The sequence below is a fragment of the Orbicella faveolata genome, unplaced genomic scaffold (genome assembly GCF_042242905.1).
Source record: "Orbicella faveolata isolate gen_17 unplaced genomic scaffold, um_ofav_v1 contig_24, whole genome shotgun sequence".
NCBI classification, from domain to species: Eukaryota; Metazoa; Cnidaria; class Anthozoa; order Scleractinia; family Merulinidae; genus Orbicella; species Orbicella faveolata.
In genome coordinates, this window is record NW_028301552.1 from 19172501 (window position 1) to 19200172 (window position 27672).

General features: G+C 39.8%; 2 protein-coding genes across 2 annotated transcripts; one reads left to right on the forward strand and one right to left on the reverse strand.

Annotated features, from left to right (window-relative positions):
- Positions 1-2101: 2101 nt before the first annotated feature.
- Positions 2102-9928, reverse strand: LOC110045606 (TNF receptor-associated factor 3-like). Its single transcript, XM_020751202.2, has 5 exons — positions 9303-9928; positions 8796-8952; positions 8108-8266; positions 6815-6970; positions 2102-6656 (listed from the first exon to the last, which is right to left on the reverse strand). Exons 1-5 carry the CDS (start codon positions 9440-9442, stop codon positions 5616-5618), a joined length of 1653 nt encoding a protein of 550 aa, XP_020606861.1. The 5' UTR covers positions 9443-9928; the 3' UTR covers positions 2102-5615.
- Positions 9929-20235: 10307 nt separating this feature from the next.
- On the forward strand, positions 20236-26331 carry LOC110045609 (uncharacterized). Its single transcript, XM_020751205.2, has 7 exons — positions 20236-20744; positions 21772-22028; positions 22274-22388; positions 22678-22800; positions 23745-23784; positions 24368-24512; positions 25402-26331. Exons 1-7 carry the CDS (start codon positions 20651-20653, stop codon positions 25918-25920), a joined length of 1293 nt encoding a protein of 430 aa, XP_020606864.2. The 5' UTR covers positions 20236-20650; the 3' UTR covers positions 25921-26331.
- The last annotated feature ends 1341 nt before the right edge of the window (positions 26332-27672 follow it).

The following is a 27672-nucleotide window of genomic DNA, read 5'->3' on the forward strand; positions in this document are numbered from 1 at the left end:
TTTCAAGGAAACCCCCACAAACTATATATCAACAGAAAAGTTAGAAAATGTGGAATTCGATAAAATTATGTTTTGTTTTGGATTTTGCTTTCCAAAGGCGGCAAAGGCCGTCAACTCCAAAATGACCGACTGACGTTCCAGCGAATTAATCGGGTATCAAATGCGATCGTTCATGCAAAATAACTGTGCAGTGTTTATCACAAAGCCTCAATCTCCAAAAACGTGTCAGCATTTTCTTTTATTTCTATTGGTTATCTTTTTATAGATCTGTCAAGTTCGACTATCGAAAAATTCGCTTAACCTGTTACGTTAAAGGCCACCACGAGGAAAGTATTTAAAATGAGGGAATTCGCCGACACGCTTTTGTTCCATATCTATCAGTGAATGCTCTGACCAAATTTTATGGAAAACCGTCAAATCTGCATACCCTATTAATCCATTTAAAGAGAAACGATTTTTCGCCTTCAAAAGATTTTTAAACATCCCACGCCTTCAGAAAGGAATGTGTCAACTTGAAAAGCCGCTAGCCAATGAAATAACAGCCTTAAGCTGGAAATCCCTCATTTTAAATCAAATATCAAGAAATCCTCCGTATCTTACAGAGGTACAATTCTGTGGAATTTTCTACCGATTGGATGCCGAATGACGAACAGTGTGAACAGCTTCTCTAAGATGATCAATAATCTTACTTTGGTCAGGGACATTAGCTTTGCGAATATATACTGCAGAAGATGACTCGACTGCCCATTGGTATACGTTTATTAGTCGCATAATGTTAATAATTAGGTAATTATTATTAGCTGCAAATTTTTATGTAAACTAGATTACATCTTACATTGTAAATTTTTGTTTTAATTCTTATTTTGTAATTATTCTTTATTGTTTATTTACACACAACCCCACAAGCTGCAAGCTTAATTACTTATCGTGTTTAAATAAAGGTTACTTACTTACTTACTTACTTACTTACTTGCTTACTTACTTACTTACTTACTTACTTAACCCCTAGCGTTCACAGTATGCAAACTTGAGCTTCGCGGACTTTAATTTTGTTGATCAAAAAAAATTCGACCAATGTAGCCCCGTCAATAACGTGGTCCATCAAACTCATGCCCTCAATAACGTCCACGCCTCTAAACTCCAAATGACGACAATCGTCTGAAAAATACATAGGATGTACATTCTAAATCATCATCAAAATGTCCTTTATTTCTAACTTGTCTGGCTGTCTCAAACATACTAGTCAAACCTACCATGCTTCCTCTATTAATTAGGTGGGAACGTTGGAGTAGAGATTCCTACAACTTTACTGAGACCCAGGTGTAGAGCGATCGTTGCTGCCGTCATTTTTACGTACCTTTTTTTGTTCGTGTTGTATTCCTAGTGTTTCGTATGGCCAATTATAAAGAACCTTGTTAACGGTGCAGGTCGCCCCATCTTTGTAGCGTGACCAGAAACTATGCCGGTTACTATAATGAGCTAAATATTGTAAACAAGGTTCTCCTATAAAGCACATGACTTGCTTCATTTAGATTTAGACGAACTAAACCTAATCAGTGAAACGAACCGGGATATGTGGAGTTTTGGAGCCGAACGAGTATGTTTAAATCAGATCGCATGTCCAAGTAGATATTTCCTTCTAAAAATAATGAAACTTTGACTTTAAGGAGGCTTCCTTGGGTTTTATGACCACGCGAAAGCATAACAAGGCAAAATTTAGAGGAATTTTACCGAAGGAAACTTAAAAGAAATAACAAGTAATAAAGACAACGTATGGCAAAATTTGTGTCATTCTTTAGATGCTCTGTTGCCATGGCAATGACATCCAATAAAGTAATAACCTAAAGAGAAGTCCAATGATGTAAATTTTATTTCTGGTGAGTCTCGGAAACAAAAAAACCAAAGCTAAATTAACCAGGCTTCCCTTTCTAAGTGACGTTAGGTTAAGGCATTGGTAAATACTCTGGAAGCCACCTTAAACTGATCTTGAAATATGAAAATCAGTTTGACGCTGATGAATATTTTGTAGTCGCTTTTGGGCAGATATAAATCTTATCAAAATTCCTTTTTTTATATATATATAATTAACCCAATCAGATGATTTTTTTTTGTTTTTTTGTTTTTTTTTTACTTTTTTAACCCATTCGAAGTTAACCGTTTGGCAATCTACGACTGGACAGATATTTTTTCTTCCTATCTGTACTAAGGATGTTTGCTTATTATCATTCGAGTCCTCTGACAATTTTGGTCCACTTTATACATAAGGAAGCAATCACAACAACTTATCAATTAAAAGGAAAACTAACCTTCAGAAGCTCTTACCTCGGGATTCACACAAAACAAGAAAATGAAAATATACTTGCAGGATATGAAAATTATATGCATGGTTAATTTGGTCTGAGTTTCAAAGACAATCTCATCGCCATGCATTTGGTTTCGTTCGTTAAGGTGATTGAAAACAATAACTTATTAGTTTTGCTTCACTTTCCTTCTCTTTTATTTTCTTGCTTTTTTGTGAGCTTGGAAGTTTCCCTGCTGTTTAATCAATATTCTAACCAACTGCCACTCTATTATTTAAATAAACAAACTCTTTGGTTTTGGCCCGAGCAATTTGCGTTTGTGGAATTTGAAAGTGGGGGGCAGTTTCCAATTTACCTTACTCTGGAGTATCCTACATTTTGTATTAAAAACAGACCTAACTCACATTAATATGCTTGTATCAAAAACACCTGTTTCTGTAGTTGTAATATTGCCTCCACTGCGTTCACGAACTTCGGTGGCAGAAAAACAACGTTCTAATCTTCTTGTTCTTGTTCTTGCTAGGTAAGAAACTTTATTCGAACACTATCGTCATAGTTTGTGAAACGACTATTTTTTAATTTATTTAGAATTGCTATGCAATTTACACAGAATGTTCCAGAATTGTTTAGTATACACATATTTTCAATACAATTTCGCTATGTAATCTCGGGAAGTTTAATACTCCAGCTCTCTATGAGCCCTAACTGTTTTCATTAAAATAGATCTGAGAGAAGATTCCGCAGATCTATTTCCTTCTTTATATTCCACTTCCTATTTTAATAGCAGTCTTAACTATTATTATCTTAACTATTACTATTATCATTATTATTTTTTATTATTTATTATTAACAAGAGCATCTACAGTGATAATATACTCATAAAGGTGAAGTAGTTTTAGCAACTAAGAAATCTCTTACTCATTGGGACAATAACCTGGGATAAGTAAAACTACAAAACTGTGAGAAATGCAGAAAAATGGTGAGTCGGAGAAGTCCTTCACTAGTCATTAATTTAGCAAATAATTTTGTCTATGTGTTTATTTATATTTATTTATTTATTTATTCATTTCTATTTTTTGTTCTTACACACATACATACTGTGTCGGCAATTAGGGTCTCTGACATAAGTGTTAATCACTCGGTACTCAGCTTAACTTCCACTGTTTCCATTTTAGTTTCTACTATGATCATAAAAAGAACTTTCTGAATAATATATGGTATATAGACTTAGCCAGGCCTAAAACCAGAGATTCCTTTAAATAGTAATCATTTACTCGACGCTATAACCTTTACAGTGAAACCGGATGTTCTTTTGATGGCAACCTTACAAACTTCCGCCGCAACATTGGTAATTTGATTGGCAGTTTGAGTGGAGCAAGTTGCAACCCGCGCGAGCAACTTACTCAGTCCATTTCATGCCTCGTTGTTGCGACTTGCTATGATTTCCAAAATGTTTTTCAACTGCTACTGCAGGATTTTGAGGATATATTTGCAATTTTCTACGTTAGGAGCCACTCAACAACCACAACGAGCTTCTCGATCGAGCGCAAACAGCAACACCAGCCTTTCAAAACGTAAACGAGGATCAAATAGTAGTATCAGCAGTTGTATCATTTAACGAAGTGTCATTGGAAACATTTAGTTTACATGTATTGGAAGCTTTCAGAAAAACTTCTCCTTGCAGATCATATATTTACCTACGTGTCCATTAAACGGAGGTAAAGGAGAGTGAAAAGAAGTTTTAATTTGAAAGAGGCATCGATATCGTCGCCATCGTAGCAATAATTAATATATCAAATACGAAAGATCGTATTTGACCAGTTTTTCAAACACCGAGAAGAGAGTTGAAAATACGACACGTAGCGGAGTATTTTTGACGACATTCGAGGTGTTTAGAAAGTCAAACACTGTATTGAGTGTTTGATATATCTTCTCAATCGAAACTTAGGATAAAACGAAGAAATAAGATCGTAAAAATCTATGCTAATTAAGACCAGATATCCAAACACCGTCACCGTCCTGATTTCCTTTGTTTAAACTTGATGAATTATTAATGAGCTTGAGAAGAGCTGGTCAAAGACTTCAGGTTTATTTACAATTTGATAATATGTAGCCGTCTCCAACTCAGACGCTGGGCTTGCTGTTGATAATCATTTATTGCAATTTCTAGTGATATTTCAAATATTCAGAATATTAATTTTTAGGATGTTTGAATAAAAAAAAAAATTATGTAATGCGAGCGCATAAAGTTTCAGTGAAAATACAGTGATTATCCAGGAGATTAAATTAATTGGATTTCCCACAAATTTTGAACGCATACAATGCCCGTCAATAGTTTCACATGCTTTATTAGGACTGAATGAAATGACTTCAGTTATTTACTTGTCCATGGAAACTAACTTTAAATGAAAAATCCGCAATGGTCGATGTTTACGTCTTTAATAATCGAGCTGGTGTTGCTTTTTTCACGCGATTGCGAAGCTCGTTGTGGTTGCTAAATGGCTCCCCAACGGCTCCTCAACGTGAAAAGTCGCAAATATATTCTCAAAATAATGCAGCAGCTCTTGAAAGGTCACTAAGTATAGTGGAAGATCTTATATTTGAATCAGAGAAAGTAATTAAACGTGCAGTCCTATTTTGTAGTTTTTGGAGTCTCTCCGAATGACACACACCTATGGTTCCCAAAACAGCCATATACTTACCAAAGCTATTTTGCTTGATGCAGTTAATGCAAAGACTGAAAATTTCGTTCAAAAGCCAAGCAAAAACGCACTTGGACAGAAAATATCTATTACAATACTAAAATGTTATTATTGTGACCGTTTTTACTTCCTGAAGTCCTGTCTAAAGTCCTGGCTAAAGATACCTCCACATTAGAGATAACAATTTCAAGTTTAACAAACAAACCAAGAACCTCACCAGCGTTTTTCTTTTTGGTCACAAAATCATCAGTATTTGTTCGCAAGGAGAAATAAGTAAATTTTTTTACGATCGATAATTAAATATAAAATAATGGCATAGGGGAGTATTTATTACCAACAATTTGTTTCTTATTTAACTCCTTCCTAGACTAGCAACAATTTGTTTCTTATTTAACTCCTTCCTGGACTAAAAAGGATGTACTTGGGTTACAGCGTAGCAGTGTACATGCATGTAGCTATCATGTTTTGTGTCTTCTTTCAACTCAGTCTATGAGATCAAATGAAATAACTGAAAAACTAAAGCCTAACATGAATTAATATTCAGTTTGTCATATCTAGACATGGGTTGCGGATTTTTAAAACCAACGCCCAAACCTCTTTGGTGGAAAGATGTTCAGTAGGTTACGTCTCCCTGAAGATTTGCCATATCGACTGTTACTTTGATGAACATGGTATCATCCCGGACAAAACCACCTTGTCTGAGCTCTGAATGGGAAACAAAAGTCGGGCAACCAGAGGCTACATTCATGTCTGACGTGGGTCTTTTAAAACTCACACAGTTAGGATCCGGGCGAAAGGCGTCAAACACGTCACGGATTCTATCTTGATCCAGAAGTCTGAAATGAACCTTTTGGATGAAAGGCCAAGGTAATAACGCGTCATATTCACCTCTCATGATGACAAAGAACATAGACATGTGTGTCCCTTTGCCATTACCATCCCCATTGGGGTAAAGACGGGCACAAACTTTGTAACCAAACCGGCCAACGTAGAATGGTGGGCTATAAATCGATGGCGTCTTGCCAGAGATAGCTTCGTCATACCGTCGGCTGAAATGGTCGACTTTCCAAACGTAATCACCATTGTATGAAGTCGCCTCTAGCCTCTGAATCTGCGTATCTTGTTCTGACAGTTGGATCTCGTGTAAGGTTAGCTGATGTTCAGCTCGGTCCAAGCGCCTGTCGCAGGCTCGAGTTGAAGACGAATCGCCATAGAGCTCGTTATCATGTGCCGTCTGGCCAACAACTCTTGGATGCGCGAGCTTGTTTTTTAAGACGGCCATCTCCGCCTCATGATGCTTTATCGTATTTAGAATTTCCTGCATCTGAAAGGAAGCAGCATCTCTGTTTCCATTATCTGCCATAGATTTAAAATCATGAAGTAGTTTTTCCATATCCCTTCCTTGCTCGCATATTGACCTCTCTATGATAGATATTTTCGTCTGCTGCGTCTTTATGTTGATTCTAGCTGCTACAAGTTCTTCGTTCTGGTTATGAAGTTGAAGTTCCAAACCCTTTTTTTCAGTCTCAAGACGACAGACTTTCTCTCCTATTTCTTTGGCTATCGCGTGATATTCATTACTTGATTGGTTCATCATGTCCAAGTGACACTTTAAATTGACCTTGATGTGCTCGTGAATAGTCTCCCTCTTTCCCTGTTTAATGTAACAAAAGAGTTTTTTACTTTAAATTGCTCTTCAAATTTTAAATACACATTTCAAAGCCAGCAGAAGTTCTAGTAAATATTGATTTAAGAGTATTTATTTTAGCGGATTGTTTTTAATCTCGCAACAGAGCTCGAGTAATAACTTACTTTGAAATCACAACCGTGAGGAGAGAAAGGACACAGCACCTCCACCTTGGGACAATGAGTAGCCATGTGCACTTCCATCATGTCACGTGGCATAGTCTCTTTTCCACAATGTAAGATGCAATCAATGGGAACCTTGAGACACACTTCCAAATGATCCTACAAAATGTTAAATTCTTCTTGGTAAAAGCGGTTGAGGATGAATAGAGCGGTTTTTACTTGAGCGTCGCACTAAGTTCGCATTTACTTTGGTTTTGCATTGCTACGCATTACAAGTAGCTCAAAAAAAAAAAGAAAGAAAAAAAAAAAAAAGGTTCCCGCCACTATGTCATTTAATCAGAGGTAAAACCAAAACCAATCGTTGCTCGCGCTAGCGTTGGCACGCGCTTCCCCGTGCTTCGTGCCAGCTAGCTACATTTTCTTGCTTGGAGTTTTTACTGATTTCATTTAAAGTATGCGTCGTTTTTGATTGGGCAGAGAAATTACTTAAGTACCACACTCAATTGAAAACCGCTTTATGCGCCATTAAATACACATGCTTTTGTTCGGCATAAATAAAAAAAGCTAAAATGGAAAATAGCTCAAAGATTCCGCCATAATATGGTATAAATTATTAAATTTGAAAGGAACACATCAACAGGAATTCAAAATGGACATTTTTGACCTTCTGTGAAGGACGGGGTGGGGAGAGCTTTAAAGACCTGATCAACCTGTTCCTGTTACAGTAACAAAAAAAAAATATGACAGCTGTAACGCTCGGAAGATTTATAGCAATATCAAAACATGTTGTTTGATCTTCATAACATGGAACTAATACGCCATATCACGTGAAAATGTTGAAATCTTTCCTAACGACCGCCATCTCTTTGTAAAACATTAAAAATCCACTAAAACTGGCCACGCAATATTTTTAACCGTTAAAACGAGCAATAAAGATCTGAAAATAAAGATACTACAAGACAAAGTACTACAAGAAACGTTTTTCATATAACAAAAGGAAAATTGAAAACTTGAAAAGCATGCCTGTCAAAATATTGTTGCACGAGAAAGTCAAGGTCGTTAACCGCTTATGTCATAGTACATTGTTTCCTGATAAATGTTAGGAAAATACCCCAAATTTGGAGTTCACTACCAACCATGGTTCTCAAGTCACAAGCATTCAAAGCTGGTCGTGAACTTAAGCGTCGCCCTCCCCCCCGCCCCCCCCCCCCCGCTTTCTCCTCCCCCTCGGCATGAAAACAGGTAACCTCACGTTCCTTCGATTCCCTTCGTTTACGTCTAAATGTAGAAGGATACCTTCATGTCGTTACGTCGGACCTGCCCTCCACAGTACGTACATTCCACCGCCCTGTTTACACATTCATTTGTTGTATGGCTTTCAAGAAATCTTCTTTCCATAACTTTACTGCACGCTCTGCAAAACACGTCACCATACTGACAACTGTCCTCATGCGCCTGGTAAAATAAAATGTTTGACAAAATAAAATATAGGCATCATCGAACTAATATCACTGTTGCATTCGAGTCAATATTAAATTAGCATGAGGCCTTGCAAGCGCGGTGAAATATTGAGTCATACAAGAATTATGCAAACACACATTAATTCGCCTAATTAACATGTCTCCATGCTTTGCTGTCTTCAGCAATCATTCGTTCTTTTGTTCATTCTTACGTTCGTTCGTTCGCGATCTTAACATGTCTCCATGCTTTGCTATCATCAGCGATCATTCGTTCTTTAGTTGATTCTTACGTTCGTTCGTTCGTGATCGTTTGTTCGTTCGTTCGGTGGATCTTTCGTTCTTTCGTCAGTTTGTTACTTCTTTCGTTACCCTATTCCGCTGCATGCAGTCTAGCTTCTCGAGCGGTATTGACCTCCGTTATGATTCACGATTCCACGCTTGTCTTGCCCGCTTAGCAGGTAAAGGAGCAAGTGGCGTGAGTTTGAACCTGTGTTGTAATGCACGGTCGGCCGGAAGCCATTTACCTGAAGTTGTCGAAAGTTTCCGCGCCAGTCGCAATTTCTGCTCTCATATTGGCAGCAACACTGAAGATTCAAAACTTCTCTTTCGCAACATTTGTCAAGAAAGGAAGTATTTCGTGCGATGTTGTTGCCATCTATGGGACATCTTGGACATGAAGATCTAGTGACAAAGAAAAACCCGGAAGCCGCGCATAAGACAAAAAAGTTGCGATCCGTGCAAATTTATCGGATCACACATTTCGTAATATAAAATTAGGGAGATCCAAAATTGGAAACCTGCACTGCAGTTGACATCCTCGAGTCTTAATAGATTTCGCTTTCGCGTAAGCTGCATGCCTTAGCTTAATGCTTCGATCTGATATCGGCTCTCACTTAACAGAGCAGGGATATTGTATTGAGCGTGAAGTACGCGAGGGCTAGTCTAAACTGAGAATTAAGAACAGAGATAGTGAGATACCACTTAAACATTTCAACAATAATTACCGAAGAAATTTAGATTAGCCCTATTACCTTAGAAGAGACTCCAGACATTTGAGACAGAAGCGATGCCCGCAAGAAGTCTGCCATGGCTCGATGAAAACATTCTCGCATATTGGACATTTCAGTAATTCATCTACTCGCTGAAGGAATTTGACCTTGTTGGAACACATCAGTAAGACTAAGTCGCCGTTCTATCTACTGAAGCCTTAAATTCGAAAGTTTTTATGATAAGAACGAAAATCTCAGCCTTTGTCTCGTGATCGTAGTCCGCAGTCCGTTGTTAATTTATGGCAAATCAAGCGTTTTTCGCTTTCAAATTGCAATGATTTCCCCACTTTTTTTAGCAACATTTCCAGGGGGCTAACGAAAGATCGATTATGCGGCTGCATGTTAACTATGTGCAAACGATTCCCGGAAATTTCTGTTGGGAACTTCCGGTCTGGGGAATGGATGCCATTTAAAGTCAGTAACCGATCGAAAAAATCCCCGCTTTCGTCGTCATGTGAGGCAACAATAAAGCGCTGATACTGAAAATGGGACTTTGAGTTATAGCTGGTTATCACGCGATCGCGAATTTCGCGTGGTGCCCAACCACAGACTCTCGTGACAAAAGGCATGGAGCTAATTACTTTTCCCGGGCCTTCGATGATTTTAGTTTAAGAACTTTACTAGTGCAGTTAAGCCCCGGTATTTCCAACTCTCAGGGAAAACCAAAAATAGTTCGAAATAGCGAGGTTCGAAATAGCCAATAGTAGCCAGTAGAAAATGAATGAAAGGCAAGCCCAAGGAAAACGGTTTTGATTTCGAACTAACGGAGAATTCGAAATTACCGACTGAGCTCGAATTGGTGGCGGTCCAACTGCATATATAGTAATTGACAAAGTATTCGTTTTTAGCTAAAATAATCAAACCATGTAGTGACCAGCACGTATGGTACGAACATGTTGCTGTAAAACTTTCTTATTATTCCGATGCGTCTCGAATTTAGTGAGACTCCGCTTGGTCGATGAATTTTATGGATATAAAAATTGCAATGTTTATCGATGTACCATTATAGTTTCAAAAACACTTGTGCGAGATAATTTGTTTAATAAAAAACGGACGAATATCTCAAGACGCTGTGATTTTGTTATGAAGAGCCACTATTTCTTCTCAGATAAAAAAAAAAAATGGAATTCGACCTTCCTATATTCCTCGTCACTTTAGCGGAGTGCTAGAGCGGAACTTAGTAAAAACGAACCCAAACGACACCGGAACAAACCAGAACGTCAACGACTCCGGTCAAATGGGCCGAAATAAAAGGATCGAATTATAATGAACCGAAACGAACCAGACGGGTGAGAATGGTGAGTAAATAATCCATCTAAGGCCCAGTTTAGACGTCGTGCTTCTGCCGTGCCGAACTCAATTGCAATTTGGTTCGACTGTGACACGGCAGAAAAGCAACTCTGATTCAGACGTCGTGCCAGAGTCGAATCAAATTTAGAATTTACGGATACCTCGTAACAATTCTCCTCCTAACTCCCCGTGGGAACGCAATCCCGCCAAAATATATTAATATAATTTATGAATTTTGTTTGGCGCGACAGAGGCACGACGTTTGAATCGCTGCCGTGCCAGAGTCGTGTAGCACGGCAGAGCTTATCGAACCTAATTGCTTGCCGAACTTAATTCAAAAGTTTGATTCAGACGCCGTGCTTTTGTCGAACTTAATTTCTGAATTTAGTTCGGCACGGCAGAAGCACAACGTCTGTACTGGGCCTAAACTGACCGAACGAAAGCCAGCGACAGACTCGTGTCTATTTGCGCTTTTAAGGCCCAGTTCAGACGTCGTGCTTCTGCCGTGCCGAACTTGCAATTTGATTTGACTATGGCACGGCAAGAAAATAACTCTGATTCAGACGTCGTGCCAGAGTCGAACCAAATTCAGAATTTACTGATGCTTCGTTACAATTCTCCTCCTAACTTCTCGTGGGAACGCAATCCCGTCAAAATATATTAATATAATTTATGAATTTTGTTTGGCGCGACAGAAGCACGACATTTGAATCGCTGCCGTGCCAGAGTCGTGTAGCAGCGGCAGAGCTTGTCGAACTTAATTGCTTGCCGAACTTAATTCAAAAGTTTGATTCAGACGCCGTGCTTCTGCCGTGCTTTTGTCGAACTTAATTCCTGAATTTAGTTCGGCATGGCATGGCAGAAGCACGACGTCTGAACTATTGTTGGTTTTCAGTGTCACGCCATTCAAAATAGATCCAAATAAAAATCAAAACCGTTCAATAGATTAAGTCCAGAATCTGGGAAATGAAAGAAAGTAAATATGCAAAGACTCTCGCCAAGATTCTGGTCACAGCAATTTTTCTTATGCAAGATGTGCGGAGACATTTTTCACCCAAATTTATAGAGATTTGCATGGAGACGCCATGCTGGTGCCCATCCGTATGGGCACCAACATGGCGGCCGGAAACCAACAGAAACATCTGTCACTGAGTTTTGCTACAAAAGCGTGAATTTATCCCTCGAGGAACCCTAAAACAATAAAATAATACTGTTTCTAAGACATGAACTGTTCAGATTTGCTTCCCGGGTACCCTCGTGCTTTATTTGTCAAACCCATAAAGGGAGTGCCCGGGGAGCATTTTGGTTTGACTGTTGACAAATCGTTGCTGACTACCCCCGGTCGGGCTAATTATAGTTACCCAACACCGCGAAAGTGTCTTAACTTTTGTGAAGCGGCTGTTTTCGAATTTGCAAGCGAAGCAATCTCGAAATAAATGTATCGTTGCGAAGGCGTTGTGGACGGAATCGCGTAGCGAGTGAACTGACACGGAACTTCAACATCTCTTCTTCGATTCTAAGGTGGATTTGAGCCGGCAGGGTTATTTTCAGTAGATTTATTCGCTTCGAGCGGCGGGCACTCCGGAAATCAGTGTCCGGCCTTGTCTTTTCTTTTAGTAGTGGAAACCCACAGAACGATAATTCGCCGAAATCGCGTTAGATCGGCCTGAGGAGCTGGCAAACAACAAAGAATACAACACAGCGACAGGGTAAGTAGATTTTATTCACAAAATATACGAATAATTGACTTTTCAAGCAAAGCCGTTGCATTCTCATAAAAACCTCTATAAATTCAAACCGTTCTAACACAACACCTCCATATGCTGCAAGGCTAGAGTCACGTTTCGCGTAGTCAAATTCGCTCTTTATGTAATATTATATGCCATATGTCACGTTAGGCTGAACGTTCGCATAAAAGTGAAAAACAAAAGGATAACATTAAGAGCTTGGGTCGCCTGTGCATGAACAGTAAAAATAGTTACAGTATTACAGTATCTTACATCACGGTCTACATATGAAGTGCCCACCCATGTGCCAGCAACATAAATTTGAACTGGCACAAAAAATTCTAAACGATTTATAGGAACTCAGTGTTTTTTTGCGAATTACACCTACAGACTTAGCGGAATACAGCCCTGTTCTCATAGAATTTCAAAAAAAAAACAAACAAACAAACAAACAAAACAAAAACAAAAAACAAAAAAACACCAGGAAGAGATACTTACAATAGAAGTCATTTGCGTCCCCTCGTGAAGTGAAAGATTCTCGCCCATATCAACTTTCTTTTCTCTCGTAAGTTCTCGCGCGTTTAGAGATGCGCCACACTCGCGTTTTAGGTGCAGGGGCCCAAACCAATGCTTACCTAACTTTTTAAAGATGCTGCTTTTAAATACTCCTAGTCGCTTCATGCTACAGAAACCAGGCTTTCATTGGGTAAACAAGACATTTACGTCTGCTCGCCGAGCTCAACATCTATTCGTAGGCACTTTGGTATCTTTCAGTTCAGTTCATAAATCTGAACTTGGTTCAGGGGGAGAAGCAGAGAAAGGTTCATGTTGTATAATTCGTTCATCATTGCGGGATTACTTGATTTATCGGCATTCTCCGGTTTTGTCCGCTCACTTTTTTTCCCTCCCAAGTCTTTCTTCACGTGTGTTTAGACGTGATCCGATATGTAATGATCTTGTTTTGTTCCAGATTATTGGCGTCGGTGGAGTCCGCCATCATTTGAAAGCATCGGGAATGACTCGAACGCACTATTTACTTTTAAAGCACTATTAATATCGTGACTTCATTTTAAAGCTTGTTTCATATTCCATCCCCCCTCTCTGGTTTATTTTTTATTTAATATCATCGACATGTCACTGAAACAGATTATGACGCCTTCCCTGGCCGCAAGACGAAGAACCCTAGTGAGAGTACGCAAGGAATGCTAGGCTGAAATTGCCTACCATTTCTCTGCGGTACTTACAGTAGAAGCCCCGTGCGTCCCGTCGTGCAGAACTTAAGATTTGCATAGAGTTACATTAAGAATACTCATCAAGGATCTTAGAGACCCAAACCCTTTTAAAGGGAAACAAGGATCTGGAAAAATATTCCCGAAGATGAAAATCCATACCATAAAATACCTGAAAATGGCAATCGGGCAATAAAATCGCCATTTTGCTGTTACAAACGGCCATCGTTTTATCCTAAAATGCAAGCGAGGCTATGACGTCAGATTAGAGAAGTTAAGGAAGATGGCGGTGGTGGATGTCAAAGTAGTGATATCGAAAGCGATAGCCTCTTCCAGGGATTCAGTTAGTTGGGGGGCAGCGCGAAAAACAGCGCGTGAAAAAAAAAACAAAATAAAGCGTCCAAAGGAAGTTGGGGCGCTGCGTTAAAAGCAGTGCGCGAAAAAATAGAAAAACGAAATTTAAAAAAATGCGTGGCGAGAGGAAGCGTCCTCTCGCTGCCCTTTTCTTTTTTTTTTTTTTTTCGCGCGCTGTTTTCCGCGCTGCACCCCAACTAACTAGGGACCTTAAGATACCCTGGACGCGGCCTAGGACGACGGCAACCGGAAGTAAATTCGCAAGGTCTTCAATTTAATTTGCATAAATGTCACGCCACTTGACGGCGTCCACCTCAGTTGTGGCGGCGACGAAGTTCATTTTGGCGGCCTCTCAGAAAGGTGAGTTATTTTCCGAGTTTTTCCCTTAAAATAACATGTTTTGCCCAAAATTTGTAAACATTATTATAGAGAAAGAGATTCCTGAACTGTTTGGTCCAATTGTGTTTTTATAATTCAGTTTTAGCGAGCTTATAGAGGGAAAAGTGAGTGTCAAGTCTTCAGAAAGAAAACCGAAAAACAGGTAAATCTGGGGAAATTTTCTCGCACAGAGTATTGCTTTATTTCTTATTTCACCTTGATTTTTATCGTGTGAAACTGATCTGTGGCAGGTTAGGACCGCTCTACATTCTGAATCTGCCATTTCTTCAAGGTCAAATCTTTCGTACTCTTCATACGGTAATTCTAAGTTCTTTGAAAAGCTGCAGTCTAAAGGAGCACGAATTCTTCGTCAGAAATAATGTCGGCCAAATAGGCTCCTGCTGAAAGCTCTCGGGTCTTCTCAAACCACGTCATAACAGCGAAACCGCCTGATTCTCTGACTGAACCTGTTTGTTGTTATGACTTGTTTCGGCCACCGCTTGCACAACGCAAATCTTAAGGTTTCTTTTTCCCACGCAAAGGTGGCGGTTACTATCTATGCCCTCTCGGACGTGACAGCGTTCTTAAAGGCCGACGCGTCCAGTATCTTAAGGTCCCTACTGAACTCCTGGAAGAGGTGACGACAAAGCGAGAGCGAGTCGTCTCTGGAGCTAGAAATCGAGTCAGATGGAGGCATACGTCCGTTTATGTTTGAGACAGCACGGAACGTCCTCAGAAGAAGTTGACTCGGAATCCGACGCTGACGGGTCTGTATGATCGCGTCTTGGCAATCGTGAAGGTGTATCTGTACTAAACAAGTTATGCCCACGGAAACCGAAAGTATTGGTTGCTAGGAGATGGACGTTCTGGGGGACTGTTAGGACCTCGAATGTAGAAACTAAACTTTATAAATAGCTTCATTTTCATATAGAAATGGGTGGCACATTTACTTCACAGAATGTGCAAGCAAGCGATTTATTTCAGTTTGCAAACACGTGACTGAAACGCTATTGGTTTTCTTTCGCAGAAACGGTTGTTCCGAAAACGCACTCCGCACTGCGCAATCCGCACTCCACACTCCGCACTCCGCATTCCGCACTCCGCACTCCGCACTCCGCACTCCGCACTCCGCACTCCGCACTCCGCACTCCGCACTCCGCACTCCGCACTCCGCACTCCGCACTCCGCACTCCGCACTCCGCACTCCGCACTCCGCACTCCGCACTCCGCACTCCGCACTCCGCACTCCGCACTCCGCACTCCGCACTCCGCACTCCGCACTCCGCACTCCGCACTCCGCACTCCGCACTCCGCACTCCGCACTCCGCACTCCGCACTCCGCACTCCGCACTCCGCACTCCGCACTCCGCACTCCGCACTCCGCACTCCGCACTCCGCACTCCGCACTCCGCACTCCGCACTCCGCACTCCGCACTCCGCACTCCGCACTCCGCACTCCGCACTCCGCACTCCGCACTCCGCACTCCGCACTCCGCACTCCGCACTCCGCACTCCGCACTCCGCACTCCGCACTCCGCACTCCGCACTCCGCACTCCGCACTCCGCACTCCGCACTCCGCAACCCCGCAGGAACGCCACACAAGTACATCACTGAGCACGAATCGTTTAGACCTGTCTGTTTGTTACCTGATGGTTTACAAACAGCCCTTGTTGGCCTTCATCATGGTTGAAGCGATCGACTCAAAGATTTCCCAAAGAATGGGTCAGTGTTTATGAATACCATATCTGTTTTATTCAAGTACATAATAAAGTTTGCTTAAAGCAAGAGTAGTTTGATACAGGTTGTTTTCCTATCAGTAGACCGTGACTCTTAGAAAGTATAAGTTGCTCAGTAAGAACTCTATTTCCATGGGCCTATGTTACATTAATACCTCGCTTGATTTTGTTAACATCGTTACCAGTAAAACACCTACTGCACCATCAGAAGCTGCCAGAGCAGAAATTCATTCGCTGTATTCAGCGGAAGTTGAACTTGTTGCAATATATTTCGTGGGAAACTTATGTCAGCTTTATTCCCATTATATACAAAGTAACTGTCACGTTTCGTACATCGGTCATTGTAAGAGTGTAATTTATATTTAAATCCGTGACGGGGTCGAAGGTTAATCGTTTTACGTGAAAGATATCAACAAAGCCACCTCAAAACATTCGATAGGCTTATTTTAGCGATATATGCCTGATTTTAAAAATGATTGCTAAACATAACATATCTCTGCATCTAGCTACTGTAGGCCATGACAAAGAACTACAAATTAAGAAGTGAATGAAATCAACATGAGCCCGAGACTGATCACAATTAGGAACAAAAAAAACCCTGCTAACTCCCGCGCACTACTTCCACAGAACTGTTTGTGTCCCCGGATGTCAGCGGGACCAAACTGTCTTAACTGCATGACCTCATATTTTAGTATAGATGTTTTAGGCACGTCATCACTGTATAACATTGTTTTTGCATACAGACTGTTTACGTGGTGGACGTGCAACAGACTGGCGAAAGGAAATAGACGTGTAATGTCTGGGCAATCCGGAGGGAACACCCAGAGGATAATGAAAACAACGCAGGCTTTAATGATACAAGTAAATAAAGAACTTACCGTTTTGTTACTGTATTACACAAAACGGAGAAAAACTAATTAGGAATTGCAGACATCAATAAATCCATTCACATACTTTTGCCATTTAATACCGCTAGCAAACAGGGATCAATTTCTTCGTGCAAGAAACTGATGTTCGTGGAGCACGTGGCTTATGGCTCATCTATTTATGTCTTAAGTTCCAGGCATTCACATCGAGACTCTATCATTGTGCGTTGTTGTTAAAGCTTGCCTTGTATGAGCTGACTCAACCACCCTTAGTTTGTCGGCGCTTTACCTTAGGAAATCGATGAATATATATCTAACCGATTTTCCGAAAACATGCCCGCTATTTTGGTGCAAAGTCTTTAACACGGTTTTCATAAATTCAGACATATATTGGCACAGAATGTCCTAAACTGCTCAGGAAATTCCCTAGTTTGACTCTAAATGCTTTAGAAAGATCGACAGAAATTAGACACGCTCGTTTTTCAACCTTTCTGGGTCATGCAGTCTTGTTCCCTTGAAATATATGTCTGGATTTATGAAAACGGTGTTAAAGACTGAATCAAGTGTCGTTTGATTTACTTTATTTTTTTTATTTTTATTTTTTGTCTGCTTTCGCTACGACAGCAGCTTGTAAATCTTACCTACCATGAAATGTAGAAACTCCTTGCCGCATGTTTCATTTATTTAGGTATTTTTTTCATTATTTATCGACCAACCCCCACCCCCGCCACCTCCTTTTCAATTTGTGTTAAGTTTAGCCCAGGCTACACTCGTTTGAATTCAGTTCGCACGATGACTCTCACAAGGAGCGACCGATTAGCGTTCTGTATTTGCTGTCTAAAAGAAGTCTGCCCGAGGACATCATTAAGTCCAATGAAAGCCCAAGTCTAACGATTTGCTAGTAAGTAGCGTCCATTATCGTACGTGAGGCTGGCCTGAAGAGATGTGTAAACTGTACGGGTCACATTTAGTCCCGTAACAGTAGGCCGTTTGCCCTGTAGCGATAATGTTGTGCTTGCTTTAGACAGCAAAAATCTTTAGCCACATCAATTTAGGGCTTAGACGTGCAATGGACTAGACATTTCTAGCTGCTGTTGACGTTATTTTTTCTGAACTTTGATGTACCCAAAGACTTAAAAAATAATCTGTTGAAATCTGGATGTGCCATTCCGCGCTCGACAAAATTGAAGTACATCCGGGACATTGCTATTTGCGAGCAAAACATGGCCACGAGCAGAGAGAAGAACATGAGCTCAAGCGCTGATCGTGAGTAGGATTTCCTTGTTTTATCAATTTTAGGCGTTTTCGGCTTAGCTAAGTATCAGAACTGTCTGTGATTCGCTAGCGAGGAAGAAATTTATTTGCGTGGCTTCCGGGCGATAATTGACTCAACGACAACATGTTGAGTGTTCGCTTACTGCTAACTATGGCCTAGTTTGTTTGAGGTTCAATCGATTCTCGATGTAGGAAGCTCTTGTTCAGTCCATTTTACGACGATGCAGGCCTTTAGAAAACCATAGATTAGCTCTCCGCCGCTGTTTTGATATCTGTACGTTCGCGTTGATTTAGACTCCAATTTCATGTTGAAAGCACTCTTAATTAAATTGTACAATTCATGATTCAACGAAAAGACGGTAAATTTAGTCTTCCTAGCCTCAAAAGGCATACAGGAGAGTTATGTGCTGTTATTTGTGCTACGATAAGCCTGGTGGAAAGCTAGCTCTAGGACAGAATTGTATCAAGCTCATCAGTGACAAGTAAAATTTTATGGCTATGTTTTTGCGAATCCGGTCAGATATATATATTTTTTCCTTTTTTTTTTCTTTTCGCGAAGTTTGTGCTGGTATCCTTTCGTACGATAAACTCATCTCCGATCCTGTTTAGTTCGACGCTTTGCTCGATCAATCCTAGCTTGAAGGACTTTCTTTTCTACTGGAGCACAGCTAAAAATGGTAGGAGCGGCTTCCTCCTTTAGAGGTGGTGTCTTTTTTTTACCCTTTTTCCCGAGAAGCTCCGTCTGTAAGGAAACTGGAAATAAACATACATTGCCGCCTACAGTCAGAAAATTCGTCCCTGCTTCAAGAATTAATTGGTCTTGATTAAGCATATCCTCTAACCTGGAAGTAATAAAATCTACGTTAACGAGATAAACGCAAAATACCGTACTTATTTTTCATGAGAATGCAAAGTAAAAATGCAGTCTGTGTAAACGTTTAAAAATAATGAAATCTCCTCGTTATTCAAATTAATCTTAAAGCAGTTTCTCGTGATTTAACAGAAATTTAAGTTCCTCAGCTGATCCACGGAAAAAAAACGAAGCTGACTTTAGAAGTAGAGGTTGATCAAAGTATTGAAAATACATTTTACTTAATGCATAGAGGAGCGCACTCCACTAGGGTCAGAGTAACCTTCCTGAAGAATATGTGTAAAAGAAGTCGTCAATTAACATTTTAACTAAAAACGCTGTTCTCCAATTCTCATTTTCGTCCAGCCAAAACTTGTTCAATGTTTGAGGAGAACAGCTACGAAATGTAGTAAGATTTACGACACAAACACCAGCTTTGTTCTGCTCATTGAAGCTTTTGTTTGGCGATGTTTTCATTGCCGATATATTTTTTTTCTTAGTGACAAAGACAAGTTGAGAACGACCACACGGCTTAGCTAGTTACGTTCATCTTCCAGACACATCAGTGAATTCGTCAATCTTGCATTTGTCTGATGTTTTATGGGTGCTATTTTCACTATTTACCTACCTGTATAATACGTCTGTGTTGCATTGTTTTTATCCCTAAGTAAGTCCATTGCTGGGAATTGCTCAAAATCAATTTCTGTATCCTTCACCCATTTGGACTCCATAGGCTATGTTGAAGAATATACTAACGACTCCAGTTTCCTGCAGTGATGCATTATTATCTCACGGCATGTAAATTGAGACTACTGATTCCCGAATAATGGTTCGATAGAATCGAAGTTATCCAATAATTCACGGACACTCCTAAAAGCAGAGTTGGGCTTCAATCTTTCTTACATGAAAGATCAAAGCAACTCTGCTTCCAGGGGTAATTGAACGGGGACTGCTGAAAAACGGACAAAACTTGAAAAAAAGGTAAAAAATTTATGTTTTCATTTAATCGTAAGCCTCCGAGTATTTCGAACTGAAGTTTGGTGTTTTTGTCGTTTCTCTTTTATCTCATCTTAACAACTGTTACACATAGATAAGAGTTTTAATTCTGTACACGTCAAAACTGTTAAATCCGAGAGGAACCCTAAGATAAAACATCTAATTATCCCTAAACAAATAGAAATTATTGCTCCGGCGTAATAGCTGACTTCTTAGCTTTAATGTGGTAACTTATAACTTCAATTCGAAAGATCCGCACTCCTACAGCTAAGACCCAAGCCAAGCCAAAGAGTTTCGTTGTGATCTGTGTAGAGATGAACTCATCCACATGGATATGACTGTGTATGAACAAACACGTGTAAAAACATAAAGTTCTACCTAGCAATACTTAGCTTCAGATTTTTGAGGTCACCACCTGGCAGACGTAATTAAAGTTTACAGAGAGCTGTCATGAGTTCATCCAATCAGAAGACGTAATTACCGGTGCTAAGCACACGCCGTGTGAAAACAGTTTTGAGCTAAAAATTGGAAACAATATCAGTAATCTTGACAAGCTGCTGCTGAGCAAAACCTAAGAGCGATTCAAAAAGCCTTTTATCATAAATCAGTGGATGAAGAACTTCTATCCATGGAAGAGGGTTTCCACTTTTCAGTGCTGCCGTTGCTGTTTGTGGTTGCATCCTGGTCCGTTTTGCCTTACTGCATCACGGTGGCGAACCTCGGTGAGTAGGTTCTTTCCATTTCCCAAGCAACTCTTGCTCTGTGAGCAGCTGTCATTGATCTTTGCAGTAGCATTCAGGTTTCAGTGGCTGGCAACTTATAATTCAAAAGAATTATTGCGGCGGAAAACTAATGGTGGTTACGTTTTTCGGTCAACTTTCGATCAAATCGGTTCCGAACGTTATTTGAGATTTTATCATAACTGAATTCTCTTTAGTTAAGGCCGCCACGTCCATAAAACGACCAAAGGACAATCTAAACGGGCTATTGAGAGACTTTTGAGTAGAAAAACAGTTAATTCCAGTCCGAAAATGAAAAAAATAAAATAAAAAATAGAACAAAAGTAGAACTTCGCTATGCTTTGAAAGTAGTTGTTTTATCAGAAGCAACTAGGGACAATTTTCACAGAAAAATTTAAGTTAAGACAGAAATCTACAAGCAAAGAGTAATTTGAAGAAATAACCCTCACCGCCAGAAAATAGTCAAGATACCGACGATGCCTATTTTGATTCTGATCCGCAGTCTCAAAATCTTAAACTGCATTTCGATTCATTCTGTAATAATATGTATAACTAGACTGAATACAACTCATGCCAGGCCACTCGAGGAAGATTAGGAGAACTCGAAAAAGATGGGGGAAACGTTCGCTTGTCTACTCGTGTTCCTGCAGCATTTCTCCTTCCTCCAAACTTCCACTTATTAGATTATGAGCTCGAGATTTTTATCGCGCGATATTTCCCGAGGGCGCAGCCGATTGCGCAGCCGTGAGTGAGTGCGCAGCCAATTTCTATCACGCATAGAAATCGAGAGCGAATATTCTAATTGTTTTAGAGTAAATCTACTGGTCGTTCAGAGTGGAGGAAAAACATGACATGGATTTTTTGGCCACATAGTAAATTAGAATTTTCAAGACAAAACCTGCAACGAAAAGAGGCAAAATTTTCATTAACATCCCTTTTATAAACTCAGGCATGTATTTTTGATATTTTGCTCAACCTTTTTTGTTTTTTTAATTTTTTTTTTTCGCAGATCTCTGCCGGCATCTTAAGTTTACCACAGCAGTCGATGGATATGCTCTGCATGGCCACGTGATTAAGAATATTTCTTTAAACTTGGGAACGCGTGCTTCTTGCAAAGGGCAATGCACCATAGAAAATAACTGTGTGTCAATCAACATCGGTCCACCGATAAACAATAAAGTCTTATGTCAGTTGAGTGACTCTGACCACATTCGACACCCTGATGATCTTAAACCACGTGACGGTTTCATGTACAGAGGCACCGAGGTTAGAAAATTGAAGATGAGCTTACGGTTCTTTAATCTCTATTTTTCGTGTGTTTGTAGGTTACATCTAGTTATTTAGTTAATTAGTTCGTCAGTTGATTGGTTAGTTGGTTTAGATAGTTAGTTAGTTTGTTAGTTAGTTAGTCAGCAAACGTTAGCAAGCGACAAAGCAAAATTAGCAAGTATACTATTGATGTTTGATAGATACCATTAAGTTTCAGCAAACAAATTATTTTTCATCATCAGAATCCGTGCTCTAGTAACCCATGTACTGAAAACACGACCTGCCTGAACGGATTTACCAGCAAAAAATACCTCTGCGTCTGTCAGACAGGTTATACTGGAGAGCAATGCGAGAACGGTGAGTATAATAACATTCCCCATAATCTTCTTATCTTGTAATCTATTACTGCATATTATCAATATAGATATACTCAATAAGCCAGTTAGTATTCATATATGGTCTTGTGCCAACGTGTGTCTGTCGTGGCACATTTATATCGAAGTTTTTGGCTGCCGCAGTCTGTTTGTAAGAAATGTACTATTCTGAGTCTCGAATTTGTCTTCCTTTGTTTCGCCCGTTTATATATGTACATTTTTTTTTCATAATCTATTCGTCTTTTTCTCCGTTTCACTCATTTATTACCTAGATATCAATGAATGTGATAACGACATGAGCGGTTGTCACGTGTATGCAAATTGTATCAACACCGCTGGATCATATTATTGTACTTGCAAGGCGGGGTCCACTGGAGACGGACGCAAATGTTCAGGTGTGCTATTTAAATCTCAACATTGTAACATAACACCTCATTTCTTTAGTTGGTTTGGTTGGTTGGTTGGTTTTCTCAAGCTTCCTGTTTTCTCAATGTTGGTCTATCTTGGGCAGGGAAATAGTTTTCTCGTTTTTAGTCTTTATTTTCGATTTTATGAATTAAGAAATACTGCAATATATAATTAATATTATTTCTTGTAAGCCTAGCTCGTTAATTCAGTTTAAGACTGCTAGAGAGTTTTAATAAACTACTACTACTACTACTTATTATTATTATCATCATTATCATTATCATTATCATTGTCATTGTCATTGTCATTGTCATTGTCATTGTCATTGTCATTGTCATTGTCGTTGTCATTGTCATTGTCATTGTCATTGTCATTGTCATTGTCATTGTCATTCTTATTATTATTATTATTATTACTATTATTACTATTATTATTGTTATAGCTGTAAATGTTGGTCTTCACTAACGACGGAGTCGTAGTCGGAGTCGTAATCATAGGGAATTGTGACACGATCTAGTGAATATCAAACCAACGCACGCGGAAGCAGGATACCGATTCCGTTTCTTACCCTTTCGCTTATGATCAAGTGGAAACTACATAGTCGGATTCGAAACTAGAACCGAAAGAATAAACTAATAAGATTTTCGATTCCAGACCTTGTGATTGGTTAGTTCTTCCGACAATCTAGTTTTCGCTGGATCGTAAGCGACGGAGTCAAACGGAATCGGAAGAAATGGAAACGATGTAATTCTCCTGACTCCGATTCCGTCGAACTTATATACTACTCCGCTGACGGCACCGACTTATGATTTTTACAAGGCCATTACAGCTCTTACGACTCAGACTACGACTCTAACTCCGACTCTGTCAATAGCGGAACGCAGCCTTTAAAGGACAACGTCCGTAATATATATCATTTCATTTTTCCTAGCGTTTGCCCGGTCTTGCAAACAACTGTTTGATTCTAACTTGTAAGTACTCGATCTCTTTTTTTTATGGAAAAATTTAGTCAAGCTTTGCTCCATGCTGCTCTCCATGTGCCTCTCTCCATTCAGGTGTATAAATGGGTACCGGCGAATTTAATACTAGGGTTAACCCCGCGATGGACTAGCATCCCATCCAGGGGGGAGTAGAAATACTCCTAGTCGCTTCATGCTACTGAAACCTGGATAAGCTCTGGCCTGATGAGACACTTGGCTCGTATGCAGACTTTACCTACCTTTACCTTTGCTCCATGCTTGGAAAACATCAGCAGAACGACAGCAACATAAAGAACAAGAAAACATCGAAATGCGAAAAAAAAAAAAAAAAAAGCCTTGCTAAAATTTCCAGCAGCCAATGCTAGCTGACTTTAATGTATAACGGTTGATTACTTGTTGAAACCTATTGCTTTATTCAATTAGGTTACTTGGTAATTCTTAGCTTACGGACAAGGCGTTTGCAAATGTACAATGTATTGTACAATGATAAAGCTACCTACAAGAATGTCAGCTTTATTTATCATTTCTTTGTGTTTAGTGAGGTGTTTAAAAAGAATCTCTCGTTGTTCTTCAGAACCGCAGGCAACAGAGCTTACCCACTGAAGCTGGGTTCATCACTTGAATTTAATGTCTACTGTCACATGACTAATGACCTTGAGGCATGCAGCAGTGGCAGTGGCAGTGGATGGACACTGGTCATGAAAATTGACGGTGACAAGGTATTGAAAAAATCATAATGTCCTTGTGTGCAGTTACTGTGCATTTCCTTGAACTCTTAACTTATTTACTATTCCGCCCATTCCCTCCTTATTAAGATTTTCTTCCACTTTGAAATGGAGATTTTGTTTCAACATTGTCAGTTTACGTCGGCCTTTTAACAATGCCACAAGAAGTACATTTTCACCAGTGCCAGTCAGGACAAATTTGACCATTTTAATGTTTATTTATTTCGTTTTCCCTCTATTCTAATTTTTTTCCCTAAGCAGAATTACAACATTAGTACTTTCTTTCATTCCTGTTAGAACTTGAAAGGTTGGCATTTCTGTAAGCGTAACTAGATGTGGCACATATTAGCGCGGTAAGCCTTATGAACTACATGCGACACCTCGTGCTTCGGCTTGAAGTAATACCTCGCTTGTGCTTGCTTTGTTTGTAAGTGCCGGGTTGTATAAGAATTAAATGAAATTAAGCCGTCGAGTGGATCTTTAGCTACTTTCCAATATTGATCACTTCGAGCCGGACGTGCACTAGAGGAAGTTATGAAATCCCGAAATCCTGAAAACCATCGAAGTCAGAAGTAACCTTCCTTTACGAGTCCTCTCTAAAGAAAAGGTGGACATTATCCAAGGACTAGATGAAGATATTCTCGAATTATCAACGGAGGTACCAGATAAAGGACTAGCAGATAATTACAATAGGCATTACATTAGGTTTCCGACGATCTCAATTGTAAAGCGCGATCGTGCCAAAGAATTGCACAACAGCATATACCCTTCTCATGTGGGGGAGACCATTCCATTGTGAGGCTATGAGATGCCCTGATCACGCGAGAGCTGATATATTTTTTGTTGTTAAATACGGGCATTTTATTGTTACTTTCGTTCATAGATGACTTTCCACTACAATTCCAGCCTTTGGAGCAACACGGAAACCTTCAACCTGAAAGGAGGGGAGACTGGGTTTGACTCACAAGAGACCAAGTTACCGACCTACTGGAATACATCCTTCTCCAAGATCTGTCTTAGCATGAAAATCGGCCAGCAAATCAAGTTCATTGTCATCAACAAGCATGCAAACTCTCTGTACTCACTGATTGCTGACGGGCAGTACCGTGCTACCTCACTAGGTCGTGACACTTGGAAAGCACTTATTGGTTCGGAAGCATCTTTGCAAACCAATTGTAATAAGGAAGGGTTCAACACCGTTGGAAGCAGCCTTAGACATTCTAAAGCAAGAATCGGTTGGATAAGTAACAATCAAAATGATTGCTTCACTTGCGATTCTAGGATCGGGTTTGGTACTGGAGGTGCCCAAGTTGACGCAAACTCGTGTGGCAATGAAGCATCGCTCGGACCAGATAATGGAGACAAGCACATCAAAGCCATCGGATACATCTTCATTCAGTGACACTTTAATGTAACCTGCCTACAAACCTTTTGTAATGCCTTCCCAGAAAGTTTGTTCTACAGAATTGTAACAGCGTACGCGAAAGTCCAAAAACCTATTAGGGTCACGGGTAAAGGTGGTTAACCTTTATTTGATAGAAGTTAAAGGCGTTAGGACGAAAGAAGAAGAAAACACAAACACAAGTGTTCATTATATTTTCTTCTATCAGGCCAAAACACCGTGAACGATGGTCGACTCCACTACTGGTAAACTAACACTACCCAAAATGCCTTTGCTTCTGTAGGACAACTTCTCTCGAAAAAGCTTCTGTATGAATATATTGTATATGTACACACCGTAGACCTGCAAAAGTATTTTTTTGTAGTGAAGGCGTACGATTTTTTCTCACAATATTACGATCATTATCAGTAATTCCGTTGTCATCCCAGTACGTTCCGGTTCTTTCCGGCTCGTTCCGATTTATTCCGTTCCATTCCGGTCCGTTCGGGTTCACGAGTCCAGTTCATTTTGGTTTCCTCCGATAACGATCCAACGTATCCCTAGGCAAAGATAATTGTAAGCCGCAAGCTGTGTAAACGTTTGTCAAAATCATTTAACGTTCGAGTCCTCGTTATTGAAAACTCATCTTAAGGCTGTTTCTCGTGGTTTGACAGTAAACCAATCGTGCGAGAGACAGCACAGCACAATTTAAGTTCCTGATCCACGAAAACACAAGCTCGGCAAATGACTTTGGTTTTGCAACTAGAGGTTGATCAAAATATTGAAAATACATTTTGCTTGCATACATAGAGGCTGCGCACTCCACTAGGGTCAGAGTAAGCTTCCTGCTGAAATTAAAGTGTAAAGAGGTCGTCGATTAACATTTTGAACTAAAAAACTATTTGCCAATTCTCGTTTTCTTTAAATCGAAAATTGTTCATTGTTTGAGGTGGACAGCTACGAAATATGGTAAGATTTAAAACGCAAGTGCGAACCTTTGTTCTGCTCATTGAACGTTTTGTTTGCCGATGTTCTCGTTGCCGACGTTATTTTTTCCCTTGGTTACAAAGAAAAGTATAGAGTGATAACAATCCTCAGTTAAGTTCATCTTCCAGACACATCCGTAAATTCATCAATCTTGCATTTGTCTGATGTTTTATGCGTAGTATTTTCACTATTTACCTACGTGTATAATACGTCTATGTCGTTTTGTTTTTGTCCCTGAGTAAGTCCCTTGCTGGGAACGACTACACGGTTTAGTTAAGTTCGTGTATTTTATGCATCTTTTAAAGACATCACTTAAGTCTTAGAACTTTCCCTGACGTTTTATGCGTTCTATTTTCGATATTTACCCAGATGTATGATACGTCTATGGTGCATTGTTCTGCTGTTTCCCTAGGTAAAAGCTGCTAGTTATATACACATTTTAGGTGGTCGGTTTCTCACGTCGAACTAAAATTGAATATTTCCGTTTTATATTGAAATTCCACTTGTTCGACGTTTCGAAGTTTGGAACATCATTTTTAAGGCAAAATTAAATGAAAATTTCAAGGTTACGAAGGGATTTAGATGAGTGAATGATAATTAACATCTCTTTGCGTTTGTTATACAGTCGAACCTCCCAGGTCGCATACGGGAGGTGGTCGCTTAGAAGAGCTCAGGCCATTCATCTTTCGTTTACAACCCTGCAAATTAGGTACTGGTCCACGAAAACGAAAAGCTTAGCAATTAACACTGGGTTTCTACGTAAGGGTTGATCAAACTTTGAAAATA

Coding starts and splice junctions, on each gene's coding strand:
- LOC110045606 (XM_020751202.2), bottom strand. CDS start 9,442: ATGTGTTCCAACAAGGTCAAATTCCTTCAGCGAGTAGATGAATTACTG. Junction 6,971..8,107: donor TCCGACGTAACGACATGAAG/GTATCCTTCTAC, acceptor AACATTTTGTAG/GATCATTTGGAAGTGTGTCT. Junction 6,657..6,814: donor CTCACGGTTGTGATTTCAAA/GTAAGTTATTAC, acceptor TACATTAAACAG/GGAAAGAGGGAGACTATTCA.
- LOC110045609 (XM_020751205.2), top strand. CDS start 20,651: ATGGAAGAGGGTTTCCACTTTTCAGTGCTGCCGTTGCTGTTTGTGGTT. Junction 22,389..22,677: donor TGGAGAGCAATGCGAGAACG/GTGAGTATAATA, acceptor TTTATTACCTAG/ATATCAATGAATGTGATAAC. Junction 22,801..23,744: donor AGACGGACGCAAATGTTCAG/GTGTGCTATTTA, acceptor CATTTTTCCTAG/CGTTTGCCCGGTCTTGCAAA.